Source organism: Lactuca saligna, chromosome 2 (genome assembly GCF_052625555.1).
Source record: "Lactuca saligna cultivar CGN05327 chromosome 2, ASM5262555v1, whole genome shotgun sequence".
In the NCBI taxonomy this organism is placed as follows: domain Eukaryota; kingdom Viridiplantae; phylum Streptophyta; class Magnoliopsida; order Asterales; family Asteraceae; genus Lactuca; species Lactuca saligna.
In genome coordinates, this window is record NC_136418.1 from 5,298,790 (window position 1) to 5,313,069 (window position 14,280).

A 14,280-nucleotide genomic window follows, 5' to 3' on the forward strand; every position below is an offset into this window, starting at 1 on the left:
GTTAGGTTTTGGGTACAAACCATTAGAGATATCATGCTTTTGGTGTTAGCTTTCCAAGAGACTTCAAGAAAGGAATTCTTTGGTTATTTCTAGTAATACTCAAAAGTTATGTAAACCCTAATCCTTTTTATTTTCAATAATAATAGGATAAGCTTGGGTTTCTTGATGGTCATAGATTATAACTATCAATATAGAACACTTAAATCCAAAGTAGGTTACATATGAACTTAAAAATTATGTTATCTCGCCTCATGCTTTAATTTATAACCTACAAATCCTATCATTTTCATCTTGGTATTGTTTTGAAACTATGATTTATTACTTGATGATCTTTTGGAAATGACATTGAATGGTTTTTAATTGTTTAAAAAATGGAAATTTAGAAATATTAATACGTATTTTATAGATATAGTTTTTAAAAATATAAATACGTAATTTTATATTATTTTATAAATATTTATATATATATATATATATATATATATATATATATATATATATATATATATATATATATATATATAATTAGAAATATTAATATGTATTTTAGTAGTGTAAATACATATTTATACACTTTCAAGAAGTAAAAATATATTTTTAGAAATATTAATATGTATTTTAGTAGTGTGAATAAGTATTTTTATATTTTTTAGAAGTATAAAAATATTTTTAGAAATATTAATATGTATTTTATGGTTAAAACATTAAAAGCTAAAACAATACTTTTTTTTTTTTTTTGGTAAATATAAATGCTTTCTTGTTAAGTTAATATCATGCTAATCTCAAAAACTTGTTATCACAAATAAAATGGTAAAGCTAAACATTTTTTACAAATATAAAAACATTAATTAACATAAAAACGGATATGAGAAAAATAAACATTTTTTGCAAAATATGAGGTCTTGTAATTCTCCCAGATGAAATGTATAAATTAAATAAATGTTTACCATTGGTACAAAACATTTTTTAATCATTCATAACAATTTATCAATTTATGTTATAAATAATAACAATTTATGTTTTATAAATAATAAGTAAAAGATACTCCATTAAATATTATGTAAATGCTTATGATTAGCGGTGAGTCCGAACTCCAAACCGGCTAAAAATTGTATCCATCCCACTATAGAGAAATTAGAAATCACATGATAAAGATTCAACTTTAGTAATTCACAACTTAATCATCAAGGAAAGGGTAATCGGTATATCCAACAACAGGATCATCCGTATAAAACGTACTTCTATCATACTTGTTTAATGGAGCGTTGAGCTTCAACCTCCGAGGTAAATCAGGATTAGCCAAAAACGCACGCCCAAACGCTACAAGATCCGCATCGCCATTTTCAATCACACGATTTGCTTCATCTCGATCGTGATACCCACCTGCAACAATGAACGTCCCTTCAAACGCCTTCCTCATCGACACCAAACTGTCCCGAGTCTCCACTCTCTCAAACTGAGTCACCATTCGTGGCTCAATCACATGACAATAAGCGATTCCGAGTTTACTCAGAGACTCAGCCATGAAAACGCCCAGCGAGTGAGGATCCGAGTCGCCGGAATCGTTGTAGTTCGCAAACGGAGATAACCTCATTCCGACTCTCTCAGGTCCGATCTCGTTCGAGATTGCTTCAACGACTTCAAGCGGAAACCGGCATCGATTCTCGAGATTCCCGCCGTATTGATCGGTACGATCGTTTACTTGATCTTTCAGGAACTGGTCGATTAGGTATCCGTTGGCTCCATGGATCTCGACGCCATCAAAACCTGCTTCGATTGCGTTTCTTGCAGCGATTTTGAAGTCGTTGATGACTTCTGAGATTTCTTCGATTGTTAATCTGTGTGGTGGTGAATATTGAGAAGTTTCACCTCCAGAACCACCGATGAATAACTGATTCAGAATCGGTTTGTCTGTGCTGGAGATCGGAGATCGGCCGTTTGGCTGATAAACTGGATGCCGGAAAACAAAAGAAGAAATGGAATCTGGATTAGCGATAGGTTATATGATGCTTTATTGACATGTAGAATTTTTGGATTCCAACGAAATTACCAAACCAAATCATACAAAGAAAAGAACTTACTGGTGTTCGAAACCCTGCCGGAATGCCACAGCTGACAAAAGAAGATTCCACCATTGTCATGAACAGCATCTACAATGGGTTTCCAGGCTTCTACATGCTCCTTCTTCCAAATCCCAGGAGTATTTGGAAGTCTTTTTAGTTTCAAATTTTATGAAGAAAAAAAAACATTAATTGATTTGATATTTTTAATATATGACACCACTAAATAGAACTAATTGATACACATTAAAATGAGACGGATATTGAGTTTCTTTTGATAAATTACGAAAATACAAAATATAGAAATATACAAAATGCTCTTTTTGTACTGTGAATTATGATATTTTATATAAATTATAAGTTAAATAAATCAATAAATATGTAAGACTATTTATAAACGTTTAAATATTTTTGGGTAGTAATAATATGTTTATAAAACCTAGACATTCATATATTGTTGATTTGACATTACAAACTTTAATTTGTGAATGAGAATGCTATCGAAAGGTTGGTTTTGGTCGATTTTCAGGCTTAACCTATTGATTGTCGTGTTTTGTTTTTCAGCCTACTTTCCAATAATTCTAAATAAAATAAAACAACCACCTAATTTGATATTAAACAAAAACACGAAAATCAACCACCTGGTTTAAAAAATTGCACTGGTTTAAAAAACTAAAAAATATTAAAAGTTAAACTAATTGATGAGTTTTAGGATCAACATTATGGATTTGGGTCGGTTTTTGTTCGGGATTAAAACTATTGGGTTGGATAGGTTTCAACTAGCCGGTTTTTAATGTGCAAATCGAACCCAAAATGTTTTCGATTTTCATCGGATTTTAGGATTTGATTTTGATTAGCCCTATTGAATACACTACTATCAAATACATTTAACTACACAAAGTCTAGGTTATAACAATTCACCATAAAAATGATTTTAATTTTAGTTCGGTGACACTTCAAGCAATACAATTCTCTTTAACATGAATTATCTTTTATTTTTAAATGTTAGTTGCAAACCGTTTGATTGTAACGTGTTTTATAGTTATGAACTTATGATATAAGTGGAATAAATAAAGTTGATATGGTTATTTGACAAGATTTGAATTTTTAAAATCTACAAATTTTAAGAGGTAGGAATTTTTAATAGTGTCTAAAGTTTTAAGATCTTAATTTTTAATATGTTCTTTTGTTGGAACCTCCGAATTCCGAATTAATGTGTTGAATTATAAAAATGATCATTTTATACTTTATATTATTTTTTGCCGTATTTAAGATTTATTTTTGTAAAATAACTTAATCAACTTCTTAAATAATTATTTAAAAAATATAAACAACAAACAAAATCCAAATTAAACATAAATAAAAAAACAAACACAAATCCAAATCAAAGAAGCCCAACTTCAAAGATTATACGAGAAAATGCATGTGTCATTATATAAGAACAAAAATATTTTATCCTCAAAATATTAAAATTCTCTTTAACTATTAATTCTCAATTGATGAATAAATTTGTAACCTCTCAAGCATATATAATGTTCATACTTATATGGTTAATAATTTTAGTAATTAATATTTATTATTAAGATTATAACAATAGAATCTACGAACCGAATGGTTAAAGAATTGGAACACAATAAAAGGAAACTAAATAGACAAACGTTAAACTCCATACCAAATGTGCATCAAAAAAGACATGTGGAGTAGTTACTAGTTACCCTTGAGCAGTATCTGAAATCCCAGATGATTCGCTGATCAATAAACCTCCTTTTGTAGTTCTTTGTTTGTAATACAAAATAGCATGTGGTTGTGCTGTGAAATTATAAGATCTTAGCCTAGATAAAGGTGCCAAAACAATCCTGTAATTATTATAACGACAAATTGTATTAGTAATACATAATAAAAAGTGATAAGCATATCAAAGTTGGGGATGTCAAAAGGGGTAATCATGTCGTGTTTTTGTCTTATATAACATGATACAACAAGTTTTATGTAACATGAACACGACATGATTATAAAAAAGACATGACACGAAAAAGATAACATAATACAATAATTAATTTATTTAATTCATAAATCATATATAACACGAAAAACACAAGCTAAATCGTGTTGATTTTGTATCGAATTTTTGACATGAACCAACGCCATGTTTTTTACATTCGAGACAAATACGACAAGAACATGAATTCGAATTTTGATTTCTCCCCAATTTCATTTCATGTTATTTTTTTTCATGTCATGTTATTGATTGACACCTCTAATCAAAGTTAGTCTTGAATTTAAAGAAAGTTAAATTATAAAGGAATAGTTGTGTTGCGCTAATTTTTATTTTTATTTCGTGAGACGATGAAACTAGTATTTTATATAGAACTCTTTTCAATTTCCACCAAGATTTCATGAAATTTTTCTTTTATACTTATAAAAAAAATAAAGAATTCATCAAATTATACAAAAACATGTAAAACTTTAAGAAAATGGTGTTAACACAAACAAATTGAATTAGAAAAAGTAGAATTACAAATGAACCTAAAATATTTGTTCTTTATTAAGCTATATCGAACTAACTGACTTTCCACTCGAGGCATCTTAATATTTCTAGATATTAAATTATCTAACAATATTTAAATTAAAAATAAAAACTTTGAGTTTTGAAAAATCAACGTAATTTCTGCTTCAAGAGACATTACCTTAGAAACTGGTATGATAAGATAATCATCTATGTGGCTACAAATCAACCATCTGTCCGTTCTTTTGAAAAAGAAATATATTAAAAGTTATCTTACTTGTAGCCTTTTGTATTAAAAACTTCTTTGAATATTAATAGAAAGTTAAATATTTCATTAAATCATACACAAACCACCAAACTAAAAATCGATTTTTTGTGCAATAATAGAACAAAACTAGAATCTGATTGTTTATAGCTCTGAAAACATGTTTGGGTGATCAAGATAAACAACCTGTAAGACTTTCTCACCATAGAAAGGTACATAAAAATTAGACTTACCTATGAGAAAGATGAAATATTTTCATGATGTATGGTGTAAGGATTGGTATAGACTCCATGGTTGCATCTTGTTCCTCTTCCTCTTTGCGAACTTCTTTCTTCATATTTCCTCTCACTGACCAACTATATCCCAAGAGCTATTTATTACTCAAAGTTATCCATCACGAACCAAATTGACAACTACTTCAACAAACCATTTATTTTCATCATTTTATATAGATATGAGAGTAAATTACATGAATGGTCCCTATGGTTTGGACTAACTTGAGTATTTGCTCCCTAACAATTTATTTTAACCCGAACCGTTCTAATGTTCTTTTTTGTTTCGGCTGTGCTTTTTTTTATGAAGTCCTTTTTATTATTTAAATGCTAAATTTCAAAAATGATCCCTGTTGTTTAGCAAATATTGCAATTTTAGTCAAAGTTTTCAAGCTGTATCAATTTCGTCTTTGTACTTTCCAAACTTTTTAATGCGGGTCCACCCCCACTAAGTTCGTTAGATTTTGTAGTTAAGCATTTCTATGACCATTTTACCTTGCATTTAAATCTAACTAACAAAGCACACCAACAAAAAAATATCCATTCCAAATTTATAATTTAAGTAAGAGTTTCGTTTTAAGGATTTAAATATCTTCAAATGTTCATGACAAAAAAATTGTATTGCTATATATTATAAGTTTTATATATATATATATATATATATATATATATATATATATATATATATATATATATATATATATATTATAAGTTTTGTATTGCTATTATAAGTTTATATATATATATATATATATATATATATATATATATATATATATATATATATATATATTGGGTCCCATAAAAATAAAACTTTATACAGTTATCCACTTTACTACCTCAACACCCAAAAATATAATAATATGGTAAGCATGAACTTATTGGAATCAACAAGTGCAACATGACTAATAGCATATTCAGGGCCGACCTTATTTATTTATGTGTTAAGATAGGGCTTAGGGCCCCCAATTGATAGGGGCCCCCTTTAATTTCAATCCAATATCCAAATATCAAAAAAAAAAGGTTGTATCGATTCTTCAAGAAATCAAGATCGACCATTATACACAGCACACGGCGATTAAAATTCCTTCTTTTTCTCCCTTCTCCAATCGATTCACGGCTTTAAGACTTCAAGCAATCAAGCGATCGCTGCTATCTTCAGTTCTTCTTGGCTTCTTGCTTCTTAATTCTCACCTTCTCCAATCGATTCAGGGACTCACGGTAATATGCATCATCAATTTTCAGTTTTGATTTTTGCTTCTTAGTATGCGCTTTTCACTTTTTTGTGTTGACGGGTACCATGAGACAAAACAATGATAAAAACAATACTAACTTAAACACCACACATCGTGTCTCCAATTGAGTTTGGAAGATGTTGTTTTACATTGATTGTGACCTTTTAGGGGCTTCTCATGAGTTACAAGAATGGGCCATCAATAATTGATTATATCATTATAATCTCATGAGTTACAAGAATGAGCCATCGATAATTGATTATAATTATTTTGCAAAATGAATACTTTAAATGTTATTTAGGTAAAACATCACATTTTAATATTTATCATGTTTTGCAAAATGAATAATTTAAATGTTATTTAGATACCATTGGGTATTTGGGTTCTATGCCTGTTTGTGGTTTGATTTTTGGATCATCACTTTTCAGTTTTGATTTTTAGATTCCCTGTGTTAAAATTGATTGCAATCAGGAAATGTTGACAACTTGACATTGGCAGACTACATATGAATGTTTTTTTTTTCATAATAAATCAACCTTATTTGCAATCTAATGAATGGTTTTTTTTTTTTTTTTCATAATATGCGATAGTATTGGATAATGTTTGGTTCCTAATTATTGACAGAATCATGTGGAATTGTATTAAGATTTCAATTACATTTGTATATAATTGATGTCATTATAAATATAGCATACAAAATAGAAAAAGCTTTCAATTAGATTTGTATTTTAATTGTTTTTGGTTTTATCCAAATGACATGAATGATCAAAGTTGTTAATCTTTTCAATTTTCTGATTTTTTATTCCAGATTGGAAGATTCCAATGTTCACTGATTTCAGATTGGCTGATTCCATCGTTCACTGATTCCAGATTGACAGATTCCATCGTTTTTGAGCTTTCCATTATCTCAGGGGCGGTATAATCCTAATTTATATCTTATAAACTTATAGTTATTATTAATCAAATAATTAATAATCATGTCAAAGAGAAAATACGAATCCGGTGCTTCAAAAAGGAAACGAAAAATGCAAGAAGAAGCTTTTATAGATAAACAAAAAGGGTCGTTTTTAAAATATTTAACTACAAACAAAAACATTGATAATGAACAACAGCAAACTAATGTTGATAAAGAACAAGAACAAGCTAATGTTAATAATAATGATCATGAACCAACTAATATTGAAAATGATAATGAACCAACTAATATTGAAAATGATAATGAACCAACTAATACTGAAAATGATAATGAACAAACTAATAGTCAAAATAATAACGTACAAACTAATATTGAATTTGATAAAGAACAAACTAATAGTGAAAATGATAACGAACAAAGTAATATTGAAATTGATAACGAACAAACTAACAGTGAAGATGATAACACGCCTTTAAACATATATGATCCAAGTAGATGGAATAATATTAGTACTAACTTAAGAGATTTAATCGTAGAAAATGGTCCTATTAAGATTTATGATTTTAAATTTCCAAAAGATCAACATTTAAGAAGTTTTAGTACATCTCTTTATATGCAAAAAATACCGAATGGAGAAAAATACGAACGAACATGGTTGGTTTATTCCATAGATGTAGATAGAGTTTTTTGTTATTGTTGTAAATTATTTAATGTGAATACATCTACATGTTCGTTAGCACATAAAGGTAATAATGATTGGAACAATATTTCTAGTATATTAAAAAGACATGAAACAAGTAACGTCACATTCTTAATATGAGGTCATGGATTGACTTAGAAAATAGATTAGCAAATAATAAAACAATTGACAAGCAAATCCAAGAACAAATAAATAAAGAAAAAGAACATTGGAAAAATATGTTAATAAGAATCATTGCTGTAGTAAAAACTTTAGGAAAAAATAATTTAGCATTTCGTGGAACAAATGAAAAGATTTATGAAGAAAATAATGGTAATTTTTTAACTATAATTGAAATGATTGCAGAATTTGATCTTATCATGCAAGAACATATTAGGAGAATTAATGACAATGAAATTCATAATCATTATCTTGGACACAATATGCAAAATGAACTTATTAGTTTATTAGGAGAAGAAGTTAAAAGTAAAATTATTAAAAAAGTAAAAAAGGCTAAATACTTTTCAATAATACTTGATTGTACTCCCGATACAAGCCATAAGGAACAAATGTCAATTATCTTACGCTGTTTAGATCTTTCAACAACTCCAATTGAAGTTAAGGAGTACTTTCTAGGATTTTTAATTGTAGATAATACAACCGGTAAAGGCTTATATGATGCTATAATTAATGAAATTAAAAATATAGGACTAGATATAAATAATGTTAGGGGTCAAGGTTATGACAATGGATCAAATATGAAAGGAAAACATCAAGGTGTACAAAAACGATTGTTAGATATTAACCCTAGAGCATTCTACACTCCGTGTGGTTGTCATAGTTTAAATTTAGTAATTTGTGATATGGCTAATTCGTGTGATAAAGCTAGTGAATTTTTTGGAGTTATACAGCGTATATATTCGATATTTGCTTCATCAACTCAAAGGTGGAAAATATTACAAGATAATATATCAAACCTAACACTTAAATCTTTATCACAAACTCGTTGGGAAAGTAGGGTAGAAAGTATAAAAGCAATTAGATTTCAAGCACCACAATTAAGAAAAACACTTTTACAATTATCCAAAAGTTGTGGAGATCCAAAAATTAAAAGTGAAGCTAAATGTTTAGCCACATATGAACTTCAAAACTACGAATTTTTATTAGGAATGATTATTTGGTATGATGTTTTGTTTGCTATTAACACTGTTAGTAAAAGTTTACAATCAAATGATATGTGTATCGATGATGCTATAGATCAACTAAATGGACTTTTGAGTTTCTTTGAAGAATATAGAGAAAACGGATTTGAAAATGCTTTAGATTATGCAAAAGAATTAGCTTTAGAAATGAACGTAAAACCTAAATTTCGTGAAAAACGTATCATTCAAAGAAATAGACGATATGATGAAAATGTTGCTAATGAAACTATTAAAACTCCTGTTCAATTATTTAAAACTGATTACTTTTTATATGTAGTAGATAAAACCATAACTTCACTTAAAAGTAGATTTGAGCAATTTAACGAGTTCAAAAATATTTTTGGTTTTCTATTTAGTATAAAAAAATTAAAATCATTTGATGAAAATACTTTAAAAGAACATTGTTTAAATCTTGAAAAATCATTAAAGCATGATGATAGCTTAGATATTGATGGTTTAGATTTATTTCATGAACTAAAACTTTTAAGACATATTGTAAATTTAGAACGTGATACAATTATTAATATACTTAATTACATTAAAAGATTTAGTTGTTTTCCAAATGCATATGTTGCCTATAGGATTATGTTAACTATTCCTGTAACCGTTGCATCTGCAGAAAGAAGTTTTTCTAAATTAAAATTATTAAAAAATTATTTAAGATCTACAATGTCACAAGAAAGATTAAATGGATTAGCTATTTTGTCAATTGGAAAACATTTAGTAAAAGAAATTGATTATGAAAATTTTATTAAAGAATTTGCATCTAAAAAAGCTAGAAAAATTAACTTTATGTCATAAAATAGATTCACAAAAACATATACATAACAAAAAAAAAAAATTTAACTCCGCCATTTGTAAACTTTTTAGTTTATTATTGCCGGTCCCAAACCCGGATAAAGGAGGAGGGTTTATAACATTATTTATAGTAAATGTTAAAGGGCCCCAAAGTTTTGATCGCTTAGAGCCCCCAAACTGGTTGAGCCGGCCCTGAGCATATTCACATAAAATAGGATCTTAACTTTGACAAATTCCTCAAATTTTCCATCAAGAGGCACACTTCTAACTGCAACCGTAAAGCTTGTAAGCATCAACTTTTCCAAGTGTTCCAACGACCATTGTATCCATGCATTTCAACCTTCTACCAAAAGTATTGAAATAGATAAACCAAAAATAGGAATTATTCATAAACATTAAAATTTGAAAGTACAATGTTATATCTCGCTAGGTTTTCATAAAAATGAAAATGCAATGCTTTATTTGAGTAGATGTTAAAAAATGAAAGTGCAATATAAATTCACTTAACTAAAATTAAATAGATAACATGAGTAAATGAGTTTGGGCTTGTTCGACAAATCTAGCAGGTATGGCGTTTTGTTAAACACTACGGGAGGCAGCTTTTCGATTTGGAACGTTTTATTTAAACTCAACGCCAAAAGCTTGTAGTGTCAGACAATGTTTTTTGTTTAAAACAAAAAGTTTTGTCAAACGCTAGAAGATTCTAAACACTTTGTAACGTTCCGTGTCAAACACGCTCTTTGTAAACAATGCTAAACAAAACATTATATGCATTCATTCAACTAGAATAAAATATTTTAATATTTAAAAAAATGTATATATTTATAATTTTCTACTACCTTTGTATAGAGATGGCAAAAATCGACTCAACCCACCAACCTAACCTAAAATTAACAGGTTGGGTTGAAATTTTCAACCCATTTAGGATAAATGGGTTAACCCGTCTAACCCATTTAATTAAATAGGTTGTGTTGGATAAATGTTGTCAACCCGTTTTCCACCCACCAACCCATTTAACTTTAACATATATTTTATTTAATAATTATTTAAAATTACAATGTATTAATCGATGTATTACTTTATAAATTACAATGTTGTATTATTATTTATGTTTTAAAAAATGCAATCATAATTTCTATCTTTTTTCTTTACGTAGACAACACTAGTCACTCTTCAAAATCATTTTGAAATTACATATTTTTAATGTTATTTGAACATTTTTTTTGTATTTGTAAATTTGGATTGTGTTTTTATTATACTTTGAAAGTTTATTTAAGTTTTAAACTAATTTAAGTGGTGAAATTTTTATTTAATTTTTTATTTTTTTTATTTTAAATGAGTTAACCCATATTTAACCCATTTATTTAATAAGTTGGGTTAAGAATTACATAAACGGATTAACCCGTTGACAAACCATTAATATGAAATGTTAGGTTGGATTGAAAAATATCAACCAGTTTAATAAAAAAGTCTGGTTAGGTTGAAATCTTCAACCTAATTAATAAATTTTGTTGGACCCCAATCCAACACAGATCGACTCATTGTCAACTTATGATAACACCATCCAAAAGATATTTTGCCACATCTTCATGTGTGTATATTGATAGTTTAAGTAGACAAATCTATCACACACATCAGCCTTCGTATTGTATGTGTAGATATATGAATTTGTATTTTCACGCCATAAGGAGATTTGAAGCCACGTACAGTATCCAAGGCCCATAAAGGTGTGGTTATATTGTTAGTTTAAGTAGACAAATCTATCATATAGTGGACATCTGTTGTGTATAAACGACAGTTAATAGAGAGTTAATTCTTGGATCACCAATAAGTAAACAAAAACCATTTTAAGACTGAAATCAAAGTTGTAGAACTTTAAAGGACTCAAATCACCGAGAACACGAATAGTGATGAAAGCTCCATTTCAACTACACTCCAATAGTGAAATAAATTAAGAGAGAGGGGTCACCTACTTGTTCCAAATTTGTAGTTTAGTCGCTTAAGATGACAAAAAACACCACAAAAAATTCTTCTATTCAATTAATCCAATGGAGAAAATCAAAATCAAAACAATAAAGTAAAAAAAAAAAATAACAAAAAATCAAAGGGGTTCTTACTTAGATTTCGTTGAGTGGAGAGAGAACCAAAATTTAAGCTTAGGAAATCATAAAATCAGATGTGTTTTTCTGTTTTATTTTCGACAACTTTATTTTTTGGGATTTGATTAAGATAATTGATTGGGGATCTTATCCTAATCAATTATGATATCATAGGATTAGGGAATGAAGCTTATCTTCTCCTACTCATAAGTATTTTTTTTCCTTGCCTTTTAGAAAAAATTTCGATAATCTGGAGCTCCTCCCATCAGTCTGACCTTGTCCCCCTCGGATTAGGACGACCAAAACATTAACCGTAATAGATACATGCATGCACTATAAATAGGCTAAACCTAGAAAGTAAAACCATGAATGGGCAGGCCGAAACCGGTAAATAAGACTATACTAGCACATACATTTGACACTACATTATTAAACCCAACAATCTCCCCCTTTGTGTCAAATTCAGAAGGAATGTCTTGACTATTGCTTTTTATGCACCTTGAATAATCTCGGCATCAAATTCAGAAGGGTGTTCCTGACAATGAGGTACCACTTGATCATGTCTGAGAAACATTTCTGATCAGCAGTGGTGTTAGCTTTACAAGCTTCAGTTAAACCAAGGATAGAGTTGAGAAGAGCAGCAGTTGAGTATAGTTGTTTGTCTCTCAAGAAGAACATACTCTTCTGAACTTTTTGACCATCCTTTCGTTGGTACACCACACACCAATTTTCATTTCGGATTTTACCCAGCTTGAGCTTATTGAGGTCCTTCGGTTCTTCTTCAGAACAGACACTATTTCTGCATACATTTTGGCAAGTTCATGAATGTAGCAAATAAGCATCCTTTTCAGGTGTGCAACAATTGGCTCATAAGTCTTTTCGTCTTTTGACACAATCAAGAGCAATGAAATCCAGTTATATGGATTCATGCATGGTAAGTCTGTCAAAGTGAATTCATCTTCTATACAACTTGTTCCTCGTAATCCTTTGAACTTTATGTTGACAAAGTTTTCAATCGGAACAGGTGCATTAACCTTTAAAGCAACAATCTTCTACAAACTCCAAGTCTTGAATTGAGGCTTGGCATATTTTAGATAGAAGGAGAAGAGCATATGATTAGTATCATAGTCAGAAAACGGTGCCTTCTTAATCTTCTCAAAGCATCGAAACAAAAAAGCCTTAAGGGTGATTGGAAAATCAAGTTGAGAATCCACCACATTACTCAGATCAAAATAAACCGAAGGCTCTAACCAGTGGATGCTCGGATCATCAATAGCTTCCATCTGAATTTGTTCTACCGTCCAAGGAGGAAAGAGCGACTTCTGAGTTTCAAGAGTGACTTTAGCAATATTAGCTTCCTTTTCTTGATCTTCTAACTCTTTTCGAAGATTCAAAAGATCATTGAGTTCCTTATCACGCTTCTTTCTCACAGGCTTTTCGTCTTCAGAAAGCTCTTCTTCTTCTTCATCATCAAATACTTTATATTTGTCTTTACTTGATGCAGAAGTTTCATTACCCTTCTGAGCATCAGTCTTCGGTTGTTGTTCGTGATGTGCACCAGTCATTTGCTTTACCTGGGTGTGACAACCCGGAATTTCCATTCTATACAAACAGTATCACTTCAATAGAAGTTATAACAGTCATAGTCGATTTTCAGACTTTTCGTATAAGTTGGAGTAATTTAGGGTTTACACTTCAGTAAACATCAGGAGAGTGGATGCGCTACGGTTTTGTGCAACACTGTTATTCCAACACTCGGATATATTAGAAATCATTTCCGGGATAAAAATATTTTCTGTCAAAATATTTCAGGACTATAAATAGATTTCTGAACTAAATTCATTCATTATTCACATTTCCAACTAGAGAAAAGCCATTTTCTCTCTCACGGATCTTCGGGTTTTCATCCCAAATCGTGAGTCTACTTTCCGAAATGTGTTTTAATGCTTGTTATATGCTTTATAACATTGTTTATATGACAAATTTGTAAGATCCAGGAGTTTACCGCCCAAGAACGTTCTTGGGGAGTAAACTCCAAAACGAAGCCTAAAGGCTATCTAGTCCCGTTTCCTTGTTAGGTAGCTAGTTAAGGACATTGTGTATAAACATTTGAGGCTAGAAATCATTCAAGAACACCAAGCTTTTGGATTTTACGGCCCAAGAGTTTCTTGGACCGTAAACACCATTTTCAAGGGCCAAAGTGAGCCCTAAATCACCCCTAAGGCTTAAGACATTTACCCTCTAATGC

General features: G+C 29.6%; 2 protein-coding genes across 2 annotated transcripts; one reads left to right on the forward strand and one right to left on the reverse strand.

Annotated features, from left to right (window-relative positions):
* Positions 1-1,013: 1,013 nt before the first annotated feature.
* On the reverse strand, positions 1,014-5,260 carry LOC145030608 (putative 12-oxophytodienoate reductase-like protein 1). The gene is made up of 4 exons (XM_078978982.1): positions 5,065-5,260; positions 3,776-3,916; positions 2,082-2,212; positions 1,014-1,950 (listed from the first exon to the last, which is right to left on the reverse strand). The coding sequence occupies exons 1-4, from the start codon at positions 5,166-5,168 to the stop codon at positions 1,178-1,180; spliced, it is 1,149 nt and encodes a 382-aa protein (XP_078835108.1). The 5' UTR covers positions 5,169-5,260; the 3' UTR covers positions 1,014-1,177.
* A 2,055-nt stretch (positions 5,261-7,315) lies between these two features.
* On the forward strand, positions 7,316-9,770 carry LOC145029480 (uncharacterized). The gene is made up of 4 exons (XM_078978000.1): positions 7,316-8,000; positions 8,300-9,439; positions 9,533-9,630; positions 9,717-9,770. Exons 1-4 carry the CDS (start codon positions 7,316-7,318, stop codon positions 9,768-9,770), a joined length of 1,977 nt encoding a protein of 658 aa, XP_078834126.1.
* The last annotated feature ends 4,510 nt before the right edge of the window (positions 9,771-14,280 follow it).